The 14645-nt window shown below is 44.5% G+C and overlaps 1 protein-coding gene across 2 annotated transcripts in view; it reads left to right on the forward strand.

Annotated features, from left to right (window-relative positions):
• ADAMTSL3 (ADAMTS like 3) overlaps positions 1-14645 on the forward strand; it is a 2432792-nt gene that overhangs the window by 84939 nt on the left and 2333208 nt on the right. For both annotated transcript variants that reach the window (XM_085644288.1, XM_085644289.1), the window contains exon 2: positions 10298-10407. In XM_085644288.1, the coding sequence (XP_085500414.1) occupies positions 10321-10407 (87 nt within the window). In that variant the 5' untranslated portion in view covers positions 10298-10320. The remainder of the gene's footprint in view (positions 1-10297; positions 10408-14645) is intronic.

Consider the following 14645-nt stretch of genomic DNA (forward strand, 5'->3'; position numbering starts at 1 on the left):
ATCTATATTACATAAATCTCTTAAAAATATAACTCACCTTTTAAATAAATCTGTTGAATGAAAAATCTCACACATTCAGTCAGGATTTTCTTTTACTCACAGAGAATGTAGATGAGCACACTCTCCAATGTAAAACCAGTAATGGCAAACTTTCCCTCTAATTTTCCTTACATATACACATAACCCACAAATGGCATTGCTTCCCAGTGTTTTTCAAATTGAAAAACGAATTTCCATTGGTCATAGAGAATAATACTTTTCAACTGACATCTTCACCCCTTGTCCTTAATGTCAGTTTCCATATCAACAGGTCATGCAACAGTCAACTTAGCTGCCAGGTCACAAGTTCACCACACAATGTTGCAAATGATAACAGCAGGTGTGGTTGACTTTGCAAAGCATGCCCTAATCCTTTCTGCTGTACCTTTCAAACATTTCTTAATAACCAATAAGAAACATGCTTTCTAAACAAAGTAAAATGCACCCTGTATTTGAATGTAGAGTGTTCTTAAACAGCTAATCAAATCTCTACTTTCTTGAAAACAGCATGTGGTCCACCATTTTAGATAGATTTCATTCTACCACCATGCCTACCTCAGGTACAGACATCTTCTAATTACCTACAGAGATCCCTTCAAGATGCTTTCAGTGTGGATTGTTGGGCACAGCTATGTTTTCTGGTGCAAAAGGTATGCTGAAAGCAAAGGTATTGACAAAGACCTAGCTTTGCAAAATGTAGATATTAAATGGATTGGACAGAGAGGATTAAAGTGGCACCAATTGATGCCATTGGTTAAAACGTTTATGCACCTCCAACCCCCTGACCTCATGATTGTGCACTGTGGTGGCAATGGCCTAGGCACATTGAATGGGGTAGGTCTGGAAATGCTAATAAGGACACCTTTGCATAATTGATGTTGCTTTTCCCCCAAACTGCCTTTGTCTACTCTAACATATGCCAAAGAAAGAAATGGAAGTGATTCAATCAATTTCGTCCACAGATTGACAAAAGCTAGAAAAAATGTCAATAAAGCTGTTTCTGCTTATCTCAGAGACCATAGTATGGGGTCCATATACAACAACAATCTACGTTTTGATATGGAAGGCATCTACAGGAGTGATGGTGTACATTTCACAGATAAGGGAAACAGAGTCCTTCTCAACAACTTAAAGCTCTGCTTTGGCACCTACAAAAATCTCCCAATAAACACACGGGCTCTTTTTAGAGCCACCCAAGATCCAAACATATAACCTAGGTTTATAATTTAAAAAAAATCTTTTTTTTTGCTGGAAGTCATGCACCCAGCGCGACTAGGAGTCACGCACTCCTGGCGTTCAAGAGTCATGCACCCCTCGCGTTCACACCAGGGGGCCACGCTGTGAGCCACGCACCCCTCTCATTCAAGAGTCGCACACCCCTCATGTTCACACTAGGTGCCGCGCTGGGAGCTGCGCACCCCTCGCGTTCAAGAGTCATGCACCCCTCGCGTTCACACCAGGGGGCCACGCTGCGTGCTGAGCACCCCTCGCATTCAAGAGACGCGCACACCTTGCGTTCACACCAGGTGCCGTGCTGAGCGCCATGCACCCCTCGCGTTCACACCAGGGGGCCATGCTGGGAGCCACGCACCCCTCGCGTTCAAGAATCGCACACCCCTCGTGTCCACACCAGAGGGCCACGCTGGGAGTTGCGCACCCCAAGTGTTCACACCAGGGGGCCGCAATGGGAGTCGCACACCCCTTGTGTTCACATCAGGGGGCCATGCTGGGAGTCGCGCACCCCTCGCATTCACACCAGGGGGCCATGCTGAGCGCCGCACTAGGGTTGCGACTCCAAATATTTTGTTAAAAAAACCCAGCTCCTATCAGTAATTTATATTTGTCCTGGGGAACCCATCCCCCGGGGCCTAGCCACTTCATTGGGGACCATGGGGGGAGCCCCAATGCCCCCACGGTCCCGCTGGCTCCCCACATCCTGCAGAAGCCGGCACTGCTTTTCCACATGGGGATCTGCTAACATGTAGCTCCCCGTGTGAAAAAGCAATCTGCTTTGGATTTTGGATGAGCGAGCAGGTTTCCCTGCTCTCTCTTCCAAATTCCAAAGCAGAGTTTGCAATGGTAGGGTGGGAGACGTGCTCCTACCCTACCATAGCAAACAGCAGTATCTCAGCGTTGGGCACCCCGGGACACTTCAGGAGCCGGCCCTGGGGGGTGGCAGTCCCCAGGGCCATTAAAGGCTCAAGGAGGGGAGCGGTACAGCCCCCCTCCCAACTTTTCCAAAGCCCCGCATTTTAACAGTTAGTGCCCCGGGGAAGTAGTGGTCCCCCAGGGCGTGTGGGGGGCTTGAGCCCCCCCACACAGGTTTTTAAAAAAAAATAAAAAACCAACCCCGGGAAGGTGGCGGTCCCCAGGGCCATGGTGGCCCGCACAGGCCCCCACATTAGAATCACCAAATATCCCCCGGTCCTGGCCCACCCGGGGGCTCAAAAATAGTGAAGAGAGGAAGCCCTCGCTTCGTTTTTAAAAATGTTCGTCCGGATCTGTGCACCCAGCATGCATTCTGCTATTTTTCTAGAAAAAGAATGCTTTTTTTGCCCTGGGGGGACCCCCGAGCAGGCCTAGAGGGTCAGGGTGTTTTTACCCTGCCCCCTTTTCCTTTTTTTTCACCTTTGTTTCACCTATTTTCATGTGCCTCGGTAACCGAGCCACAAGATGGCTACCAACACTTCCTGGTTTGGAGTGTTGACAGACAATTAAAATAAAGCTCGGGGTCAGGAGGGTGCGCGAATCCACCGCACGGGTCCGCGGATCCGCCGCGCCTCTAAATACCGAAACTTTTATTTTTTGATTTTCTCAGCAACTACTGAACAGATTTACTCCATTTAACAAAAAGGTCTCTTTCTTAACAAAGGGCTACCTTTTTTGCCAAATTTGGTGTAATTCCGTTCAGCAGTTCGGGCTGTAGTCGTGTCTAAAATTTCCTATGGAAAATAACATGGAGAAAACGCATTTTGGGACCGGAGTTGACCGGAGCGCCCCACGAGTTTTGCAAATTTTGCGAAGATTCGTCATCCGTTGCCAAAGTTATTGGGAAAACAAAAAACACTTTTCCTTTGGAAACTAGGTCCTAACTATAACTACCTACTGGCGACCGCCAGTAGGTAATATATATCAATATCAAAACAATACCCTATCGGGCTTAGAGTGCTGAATAAATTATGCAAAATAGGAAGAGAGAACTCTGGGTAGATCCCAAATTTAAGTGAGAAGCAGCTCCTATATAGAGCACCCTGCAACACCAGCGACACTCTGAATCTGGTAATTTCAAAGTTTTTCTAACAAATGTTTCAAGCACAGTGTCATCCACACTGAGCTAGAAAGGGAACAAGCCTTTTGCCATTTATACAGCAAAATCTTTAAGCATAAGATTAGCAAAGTGCTATCCATGCCGTTTTGTGAAATGATAAAAGCCTTTTACCACTCCAGGCGCACAGTATTACAGCTTAGATTTCCATAATTTATTCGGCATGCTAAGCCTGAAAGGGTATTTTTTTACTTATATTGGGTGCACCCTTGTGTCTGGACAAACTATACCTCTCTGAAGAGCTCTAATGGGAGCAAGACATGTGTCGGGTTGCTTTTATGCATTACAGGTTGGCTTGGATGCCATTTCACTATTCCAAAGCTGTAATACTGTCAAAAATGTTTTTTGTAATTTCACAGCTTGGCATGGATAGCACTTTGCTAATCCTTTGCTTCAAGATTTTGCTGTATAAGGGTCCCCGGAGCTGAAATCTGCCCGGGAGGGAGGGCTGCGAGGCCCCTCTCCCATTAATTTTTTTATTTAAAGAGAATGCTGGTCCCCGGGAATGGGGTCCCTGGATCCAATATCGGCCCAGATGGGGGCATCTTGCCCCCTCCCTTGAAGCTTATAAACATTTTTTTTAAAAGGCCAGACACGGGGATGGGGTCCTCAGTGCTGAAATTGGGTGGGGGAGGGGCGCTGTGCGGCCCCCTCCCTTATTCAAAATAGGCCTGGCCCTAGGGATGGGGTCCCCAGGGCCTCAATTGGCACACGGAAAGGGGGCTACACAGCCCCCTCCCCGAATAAATAAAAAAAATACCAGCAAGTTGCCAGAGGCCCCGCCCCCTTTCTTCACCACTCTGCCATTGCACCTCCTGGCGCCCTGTTGGTTGGCAGATGAAGTCCCCTTGGTTACTGAGGGTCCTTGTGGGCCAACAAGACCTCCTGTTACCTCCTGTAAGTCCAAAACAGCAGGATTGCTGAGAGGTCTTGAGGCCATGCCCCCTTTGCCCACCACTCTGCAAACGCGCCTCCTGGTGTACTGCTGATTGAAAGGGTCAAGAATTCCTGTCATACGAGGGGAGGAAAACGGTAACCAGCGAAAACGGACTACATCTCCCAGGATGCTTAGCGGTTGAGAGGTTATGTAAACAGGAGAGCTGTTACATAACTCAAGGGAAACACGCCCTTATGTAAACAGGAGAGCTGTTACATAACTCAAGGAAAACACGCCCTATAAAGGGAGGAACCGGGAGGTACAAGGCTGTCGGATATTGTGTTTACACCGACGTACCTGCTTCGTGAAGAGCAGTGTTCCGGAGTGGTGCTCCAGTAAGGCAAGAACGGAGGTAGGTCGAGTCGTTACTCCCTGGGCCGTGTCTTGCCCCATCGTCACCTGTGAAGGACCCGGAAGCTCTACCGGTCAACCATTGAGCTTCGCTTTTTGACTCGGCTGAGTCTAAGCGCAGTGGCGCTTTTGCTGGTTGGAGTCGTAACTCCCAGCCCGACCAGAGACACAGGGACTGCCAGCTGTAACGCACACCAGGAGGTGTTTGCCGCGTTACAGACTCGGAAGTCCACAGGATCGATCGAGCGGCTGCTCTCGGTTCAGTCTTCTTGCTTGTGATTGGGGTATCGGTGACGCATCACCAGGAGGTGACTCCGCGTCCCGGTGCAGTCTGAGGAAGAGGTTGAGCGGCTGCTCCCTTCAGGTAGAGACCCCGGCTGGGTGTTTCCCTGACTCCTCGTTTCTCCCCAACACTCTTCGTGCCCCTCACAGCCTACCGATTGGCATTGTCGGCCATTTCATTTCTGCCCTCTGTTGGCATACGCCGGGATCGGCGTATATGCAGAGGACGGTTAGGACCATCCGTGCTGTGGGCTGGTAACGTACTTAGCCTGGAGGATTCCAGTGACTATAACTTTTGTTTGTTCTTTGTATTTTATTTGCCTTCATTAAAAGAACTAACCCTTCACAAGTGGTTGCGTCCTCATTGTCGTGTCTGTTAAACGATCCTGAGACGTTCAGGGCGTTACAGAAAGATGAAGTCCCCTTGGCTGCTGAGGGTCTTTGTGGGCCAACTACCTCTCCTGTTACCTCCAGTAAGTTCCACAATGCGGGATTGCTGAGAGGTTGACGGAGGGCACACCCCCTTTCGCCACCATTCCTGGTGCAATACTGGTTGGAGGATGGAGTCCTCTTGGATGATGAGGGCCCTGGGGGGCCAAGAAGCCCTCCTGGTATCTCCAGTAACTCCTACACAGTGAGATTCCTGAGAGCTGGTCGGAGGCCCCACTCACTTTCTCCACCACTCTGCAAACATGAATACTACTTAAATAAATATAGAAATTCCTTGAAAAATAAAGATTACGGGTATGTTATAGTTAGGAATTAGCATTTAAAAAACCTTATAAATACACTGAAAAAACAAAGGTTACAGGGACGTTATAGTTAGGAAATGCAATAAAAAAACAGAAATTCACCAAAAAAAAAAACAAAGGTTACAGGCAAGTTATACTTAGGCTCACATTGCACTTTTATAAAACCAGAGAAATTCAGCAGTTGTACTTTGCTGCGGTAACTATAACTCCTACTCCCGCAATACACTGCCTATGACCTCATATATTACATCTCCCTGGCCCGGGGACCACTACCTCCCCAGGACTTCAATTTATTAGGGGCAGAGGGACCTCACATGCCCCCCCAAGCCACCGCCTCCCCGGGGCTACTTCTAAATACTAAGTGTGTGGGGGCTCGAGCCCCCTCCCTACACCACTCTGCAAATGTGCCTCCTGGCACATTCTGGGCTGGGGGATTAAGTGCCCATGAATCCTAAGGGTACTTAGCGGCTAACTAGCCCACGAGTAGTAACTACCTCTCCTGTTACCTCCAGTAAGCCCCACACAGTGGCATATCTGAGAGGTGGTCCAAGACCACACCCCTTTTTACACCACACTGCAAATGCGCCTCTTGGCATGCTGCTGGTGGGGTGATGAGGTCCTCTTGTGTCCTGAGGACCTCAGGACTAAGGTGGACTTCATCCCCGAGCAACAGTGCAGAAGGAGGCGCTTTTGCAGAGTGTTCGTAAAAAGGGGGCGTGGCCTAAGACCACTCTCAGCAATCCAGATAAGTGGGGCTTACTAGAGATAACACTAGGGCTAGTTGGCCCTCAGGGAACCTCAGGAGGGAAGGAAACTTCATCTCCCAACCAAGAGCATGCCAGGAGGCGTGTTTGCAGAGGGGTGGAGAAACGGGGCATGGCCTGTGTCCACCTCTCAGCAATCCCACTATCTGGGGCTTACTGGAGGTATCAGGTGGGCTATGTGGCCACTAAGGACCTTCAGGAGGCAAGGGGACTTCAATCCCCATCCAAGAGCGCACCAGGGAGCGTGTTTGCAGACTGGTGGGCAAAGGGGGCATGGCCTGCTATGAGAACTTACCAATGCTGCTGTGTGGAACTTAGAAGGGGTGGTTGGCCCCCAAGGTTGTCCTTGGGGGGCAACTACCCCTCCTGTTACCTCCAGTAAGTCCCCCACACAGTGGGATTGCTAAGAGGTCTTCAGAGGCCACGCTCCCCTTTCTCCACCACTCTGCAAACACGCCTCCTGGCACACTACGGGTTGGGGGATGAAGTCCACTTTACTCCTGAGGGACTTTGGGGACCAAGAAGCCCTCCTGGTACCTCCTGTAATTCCTACGCAGCGGAATGCCTGAATGCCGGTTGGGGGCCCAGCCCCCTCCCCCCCTCAAACATGATTCCTAGTTAAAAAAAACATAGCAATTCACTGAAGAAAACCACAGGTTTCAAGGACGTTATAGTTAGAAATTAGCATTTATAAAACCTTAGAAATTCACTGAAAAAACCACAGGTTTCAGGGACGTTATAGTTAGAAATTAGCATGTAAAAAACAGCAAAGAACCATCTGCCAAATAACTAAAAAACTTGTAACCTGTAGGGCATCCAGAAGTTAGCTTTGGCTGTGTGGGAGAGGGCAGTGGCATGCCACCCCGCTCCCACACTGCCAAACTGAGAGTCAGGCCCTAAGTCTCCGGTACTTTTACATGTAGATTTAAGTTAGTTTCACCAAGAGGGCATACTTGGCACCTTGATAAGTAAAGGATTCAGGACCTTGTGTGTCCTGTATAATTGAGCCAGACACAGACTAGTTCTGAAAGTTGTATCCCGTTGTTCTATTAAATTGTTCATTTACAAAACATTATCAGTAGCAAAATGGCATGACCTCCTCTCTGCCCCCACGTCACCTTCCCCCATCTGCCAGTAACATGAAGTTAGGCTCAAAATGAACTTCTGCACTGCCTGAATCAAAATTAATTACTTTTTGCCTGTGAAAAGGAAAGTATCTTTAACATTTCAGTGCTGCAATGCTGGAGCACTTAACTTTCTTTCCAAAACCGGAGGATATTTTTAAAATTGTCAAAAGTATCAGAACATGGGGACAGACGAGATAAAACAGGAAATGTCCAGGGAAATCCAAGGATTATGGTCACCCTACAGACAGGAAACCCCTGGAACTCAGGGAAAGCCCTGCACTGCAGGGACTGCACGGGCTATTGTTGCTCCACTTACCTTAAGGTTCTTATGGTTTCTTCCACCTACACACTGTAATGTTGTTGGAAGCGGCAGTCCTATAACTTGGTAACTTTATATATACGGTTTGTTCATCCTTGGAGTAGTTGATACAAAGCTGTTTCTGTTACTGGCCATTGTGAGAATATATCGGCTACAGAACAATTCATGTTGTTCAGCTGTCAGTTGTCTTTCTAATTTTCTAGGTTCTAGGTGTCTATTTTGTTCCATTTCACTCTTCTTAGGTGATTGTAAATGTATTCCCCAGTGGGAGACCCCAAAGTGCTTAGTGTGTAAGGGCTGCGTGACTGCAGAGATATCAAGGCAGATAATGGGAGATTGTCGCTGGATTGCTTCTGTTTTATTGAGAATTCCAAAAGTTGGTCCGAGACAACGTCAGTCATGAACACATAATTCAATGTTGAGAAGTTATTGTATGACTTGAGCATTTTTACCAATAAGAATCCATCTTGTGCGGACTTCAGTTGATGTGTTAAGGAATATATTTATAATGATCCCTGCAGGATCGACAGGAGATGTGCCCACATGCTTAGCCCCTATCTTCCGAGTACTGAAGTCACCAGTGATGATTATCTTGCTAGTGGGATAGGTGTGGATTAACTCTTCCAGGATACCCATGAGTTCTCTCGTATTATTTAGCCTCAGACTATCTTTACAAGGAAAATACACATTTATTAGCAATATTGATGTGGTATGCCCATTCAGCTTCAAACTTGTCAGTAATACAGCTTGTGCCATATATGTGGTTAGATTGATTTTTACTGTTATGACCAACACCAGGTTAACATAGGTAGATAGGCCTCCAGAAGGTCTGCTGAACAGGTTGGTCTTTTTGGCAAGGTTCTGGAATTCTGAGAAGCCTGGAATTAGTGATGGGGGACTGTGGCCAGGTTTCTTGCAAGCAGAGTAGTTGGCCTCCCTGCAGAAATTCTAATGCTTTGCTGTTGTTTCTAGTACTCTTGAGCCCAGATACATTCCATTATATAATTAATAGGATTTTTGCTGATTTTTTTTTAAGGTATCATCCAGTTTGCTCTATGAGTGCTAGGATTGGCTTGGGTACTTCCCTGCAAGGTTGACGGCTAGATCTGTTCCAGTACATTATGAGAATTTCAAAAGCACATTGACTACAGTATGCTCCTTCTTGTTCTATGAAGAAAGTATTACATTATTTTGACAATTCCCGATATGGGGTTGGACCCAAATCATACATCCTGGATGGCTAAATGGGGCTGTAAGGTCTGGAATAGCTTTTTAGACCAATAATTAACTTTTCCGATTTTCATGTCCAACTACCTTTCTTTCCTAATAACCACATTTTTTTTTATAATCTGCAATTAAATCTTTTACTCAATATGATCTCCACTTGGTTTACTTTTTTGTCATTTAGTTTCAAGGTACCTATGATGTCTTTCATTTCAGCAAGTCTAACATTAGACTATGAAAGTTTAGGTTGCCTTTGTCTTTTCATTTTTAGTGGTTCCTATTTGTGATGCACTTCTAACAATGTGTCAAACAAATATCTGTCACGCTATTGCAAATAGTTCTCATTTGCTATGGCTAGTTCTACTTCTATGTTATAGGAGACAAGCATTTTCTTGGACTAATTTTATGTATGACACCATGTAGAATGCTTTTAGCAACATTTGTATGTCTGATATACATTTAAATGTGAATAATAAAGTGATTAGCCCAGCCACGGGACATATTTCAATAATTTATTTTCTTACTGACACCTGCCTTCAAAATGAACCCATTTGAACAAATGTTCCCATATGTTTATTGAAGTTTGTGGCAGATGGTGAATGCTTTCCGAATTGTGGAAGCTGATTGGTGCCGGAGCCCTGATTGACATATAGTTAGACAAAATGAATAATTTGCTCTTTCCATTTCTTAAACATTTGTCTCTGATCTGTGAAATATTGACTGAAATATCACAGTCTACGCACAGCATTTGTCAGACAAGCTTCTACGCACAGATACTCTCTGGGGGCTCACATCAAAATTAAAACTAACTCCTAGACTTTCTGTTGAAACTACCCCCTCCTGCAGACTCCAGATGGTGTGCAGTACCGACCAGATCTGATCTTTTCTGATTTGGATTGTAATAATTTCAGAACACAGGTTAATGCCTTTAGAGAAAGCACGTTAGATCAATTCTTCGTACATTTATCCTGCTGCGGTGTCATTTTGCTTTGACTTTTGCCCCGACCAGTCAGATCGAAAACATTATTTGCAACAAGCAACTGATGTTGAAAAATGCTTTTCACTGCTTAGCCCCCTCAAATGTCCGTTCGAAAAAAAGGATGCAATCTGAATGTGAAAGTTCTAGGTTTGCTCATGAGTTGTGTGATCCTATGATAAAAACTCTTTGTCTTTGCAGCCTTCACTGTTCCAAGGGAAGCAATGTGGCCTATCACCATGGCGAGTGGGAAATGGAGCTGGTTGACTCTGACTGCAAGCTTCATTGCCTTATTCACGACCAGTTTTCAGGTACCAAATGCTTTATAGTGGTTAACAATATGCGTGTGTGCGTATCAATCAATCAATCAATCAGGGAATTGTAAGCGGCTGCTTACCCGTGAGGGTCTCAAGGCGCGAAGGGGGAGAGGGGTGTATATTCTTATTTAAAGAACACTTGCTATCACTTAACTAACACATGGGCACTTTGAATGCAGAGTTCATCTAGATACCATTTTAACTGTAGATAGTTTTTGGGAGTTTACAATTGATTTTGAACCTTTTTATAAATGGAATTCTGTTGTTCTCAGAGGATAAGTCTAGTGAAAGGAAATTATAGTGTATGCACTAAATGACATCTTTCTTCGCATACATAAGTATTGGATGAGGAGAATGGCAGATAATTGTTCATTGCCACACTGGGTATTTGGACTTGAGGCATTCCATGTTCATTTAAACTGTAAAGGTAAATGGTGTCTGGCTCATGGACTGCTCTAAGTAATATAAAAAATTGTAATGGTGGACATGCTAATCATTTTGGAATCACTGAAGCTGCTCGAGGGCGGGGGAAGTGTTGTCCCTCCACACCATCTCTATATCTTCAACAGTTAGTAAGAGCCTCAATCGAGCAAGAGTAGGACCTTAAGGTAGGATAGTGTTTTTATCTTACGGTAGTGTATTTAATGCTGGTCATTTGTATTGTAGAAGGATTGAGGTTGCATGTATGTACATCTTTAAACCCCACCTTTCAACACAACCAGAACACTTCCCTCAGTTTTCACAGTCATTGTCATCTCTCATTCCTTAAAAAATTCAGGTTAGAGGAACTGCTTTTGTGCTGATATTGTTGCAGGGTTTGCAGAAATGCCATTCATTCCTTTCTGTTTTCAGGCAATGTGGCAAATAAGCTGTTATTTGAATTTTTTTACATTGTCTGTGATTGTTTTCAAATTATGTCTACAAATTCTTTTTTCCGGAGATATTCTTTTGTATTGCAAGCTTTAACTGTGCTATGAACAAAACACAAAAACTGCCTACTCCATCTCTTTGCTTAGTTGGCTAACCAATAAATTTGAATTATCTGCAGCATGTATCTTGAACCAACTATTACAATACCTCAAAAATCTTAGCATGTTTTTACACAATACCTTTTATTCAATATTATTTTTCTTTATAATAATCGTGACACTGTATTACACATATGTCATCATCATTTGTGGAACATCATATAAAGTAACAAAATAAATGCATCCAAGTGACAATATGAACAGATCTTTCATCTCAAGGTTGATCTAAACTATCTCCACAAACATCCATAAAATATTCATCACCTTTGCTATGGCCATTCACTCATCAAAAAATGTAGTACAAAAGCAGGCGAGCATTGGTAATACTCTTTCAGACAACCTGCATAATCACTGCTATGTACTGACAAAAATGTCTTTGGCTATAATCTTATGAAACACATTTATTTAGATGAATGTGCGCCCATTTTAGCAGTTCAAGACAGTAGTTTAATTGGAGCTCACAGCTGTAGCCCCCTTATGTTTTCTTTGGAAGCCCGATTATGGGTGATGGCCTACTACAAGTCAGCTTCAGATGGGATATTATACATTTTCCATTCCCTTTGCAAGAAACCACCGGCATAATTTTATTGTAAAAGCTTGAACCGTCGTGAGACAGTATAATTGGCACTGATGTCACCTGCTCATTGTAATTTTTAGTTGGCAGAGAGGTGTGCCCAGTTTTCTAGAGAGCTTAGAGCACTCACGAAACTTTGCATCCTCTATTTTCTCAAGTTAGGGTATATCTCACGTGGAAAGATCACAGTAAATTGAATCGATTATTTTCTGCAAACCCCTTTGAACTCTAAAAGAAATATCTATTATTTTCAAAGGTTTTGTACCTCAGAGAATAAAAGCAAATGTTAATAGGTGGTATTAGGAGGTACTCCGGATATCAAACCCTTTCTGGGTACTTTCTGATGTGAGTAGGTTTTCCCAGTAATGTCAGGAAGTGACGATTTTCACAGACATCGCATAAGTTTCTTTGGATGTAAGGGAGCTAGTAATGTTTCGAACTATTTTCACACTTCAATGGAGCATCTACAGGGTCGGACTGCCCGTAGCGGGCACCGGCCGTTTTTGGGGTCAGTTTTTGACCCGTGGGGGCCAGTTTTGCAGGAGTGCTGAAATATCAACCCCCTGTAACAAAAGAAGCAGTGGTGCTTGACACTAGCAAAGGGGGCCGGAGCTTCTCAGTAGTATCCCCCAACGACCCCAACCTCCGAGCGTAGTTGCCAGGGCTGGTCTGTTCCCAGTTCAGAGTGAGCATCTAGACTCGGGCCAGTAAAAGGACAACACTAGTTGGCCACCTCAGGCACCACTACAGTGAGGTTCCAAACATCCTGCAAGCAGGAAATAAAAGCTCAAAGCATTGCCCCCCCTCAGGCTTACACATCACGTATGCATAGATAATTATCTTGTGGAAAATATAGAGTCTTTTTCGTTTTTGTTTAGCACAAACCTTAATATTTGGGTGATCAATGCGATGTAAATTGTCATTTTTGGTACCGACATTCCCTGGCGGCGGTGCGACAGTGTAAAGGCAGTAACATGCTTGGCAGGACTGCTGCGGTCATGCCAAGTATATTGCAAGTTTCTTCTTCGCCTTGGTTTTCATCGCTGTTCCGCCACCATTAAAACCCTGGTAGAGAGGGAAAAAAGGGTGCCTTATGCATGTGGATTCACACAGGGGGGCACAACATGTGAACACCGGTGTGCATGCACACCAGTTCCTGCACGGCATGAACTTTACAGTCAATGCCGTGCAGGAAATGATTGTGGCGTTCCCATTGCGGTGCCCATTTTCTGAGGCACCGCCATGGGAATGTAAAAAAGAAGCCTGCATGACAGTGAAACACTGGTAATCTGGCAGGCGGCCCGACCCCGGGGTTGGTGGTGAGGCATCCGGGTTGATCCGGCGCCGCACTGCCAAACTCGTAATCAGGCCGTACTAGTTTAGCTGTTTTCATTAGCTGAAATTTCCAAGTAAAATTAAAGAGGTCTGTGGTGTTCTAGTGGCCCTCATAATTCCGATTGGGCCAGAAACTGCTGCTACCAGCCCTATCAGAAGTAAGAAGCTATACCTAACAAGGGCCTGAATAAGATGAGGAAACCTAGAGGCGGTTAGCAGGATCAGCTGCTGATTTTTGGCAGATGCCCCATAACTCTATAAGAGGCTCCTATTTTTTTTTATAATGTATGCTAAAATATATGTTTTTATTAAATCAATCATGATTTTATCATTTGAATAATAAATGTATATAATGTTTGAAAACATCTTAATGAGATCAGTGTCATTAAACCTCTGAATTATTAAATATTTTGCTGTGCGATTATGTGGTCTGTCTATGGTAATAAATGAAATAATGCCCATATAGTTAATTTAGTGTGATTGCCCTGCTACTGGCACCAGATGCATGATTGCTCAACAACTATTGCCGACTATTTTTAGCCCTGATTCAAAATGACAATGTGTAGTCTTAAAGATTGGTCCATTTATTGACATCTGACAAACATAAAATGTTGGACACCTACTGATTCTTTGCATAGCATACTTCCCTGAGTCATGTGTGAAGATTGCTTCATAACCTTATGACTGCATAAGCTTATTTGTGGTAATAGGTGTGTGAAATTGACTGAAATGGCCAGCAAAATGTTTTTAAGTGTTTTGCTGCTTCTTTTTGCTCTTAGTGCAGGCTAGAGCATTCTCCCTTGCCTCAGTTTAGACTGTGTTTTTTTCATGGTGATCTTTTTAATTGTTATTTGGTTGATTGGACTGATGCTATTCTTGTTTTCTGGGGGCAGGGCTATATTTTCAGAGTAGTCATATTGGAGACCTGACTGGAACAATCTCATGAGCAACCCTAGGCACCCTTGCTCCATGTCACTACCACAGACACAAAGGTTCAAGCACATTGCTCCGACCAGTCCCTCACTCCATGCACCATATCAAGCCGTGGTTTCTGTGGGGATTCGAGCATCGTTTGCCCTGTGTGTCTGTCTTTGTACTGTCTGTGTGTCAAGTCAAGATCTCATCTGCTATACACTGTTTCTCCTGTGATCTTTTTTATTTGATAAAGTAATAAGGATGAAATGTTCAATAAATAAATATAATTGACAATGGTAATAATAGCACCTTTGCAGCAAATGCAAGACAGCAGTCCCAAAAAGTATAATACAATAGAACATTGCTAGATTATTCAACCA

Source organism: Triturus cristatus, chromosome 3_1 (assembly GCF_964204655.1).
Source record: "Triturus cristatus chromosome 3_1, aTriCri1.1, whole genome shotgun sequence".
Taxonomy (NCBI): Eukaryota; Metazoa; Chordata; class Amphibia; order Caudata; family Salamandridae; genus Triturus; species Triturus cristatus.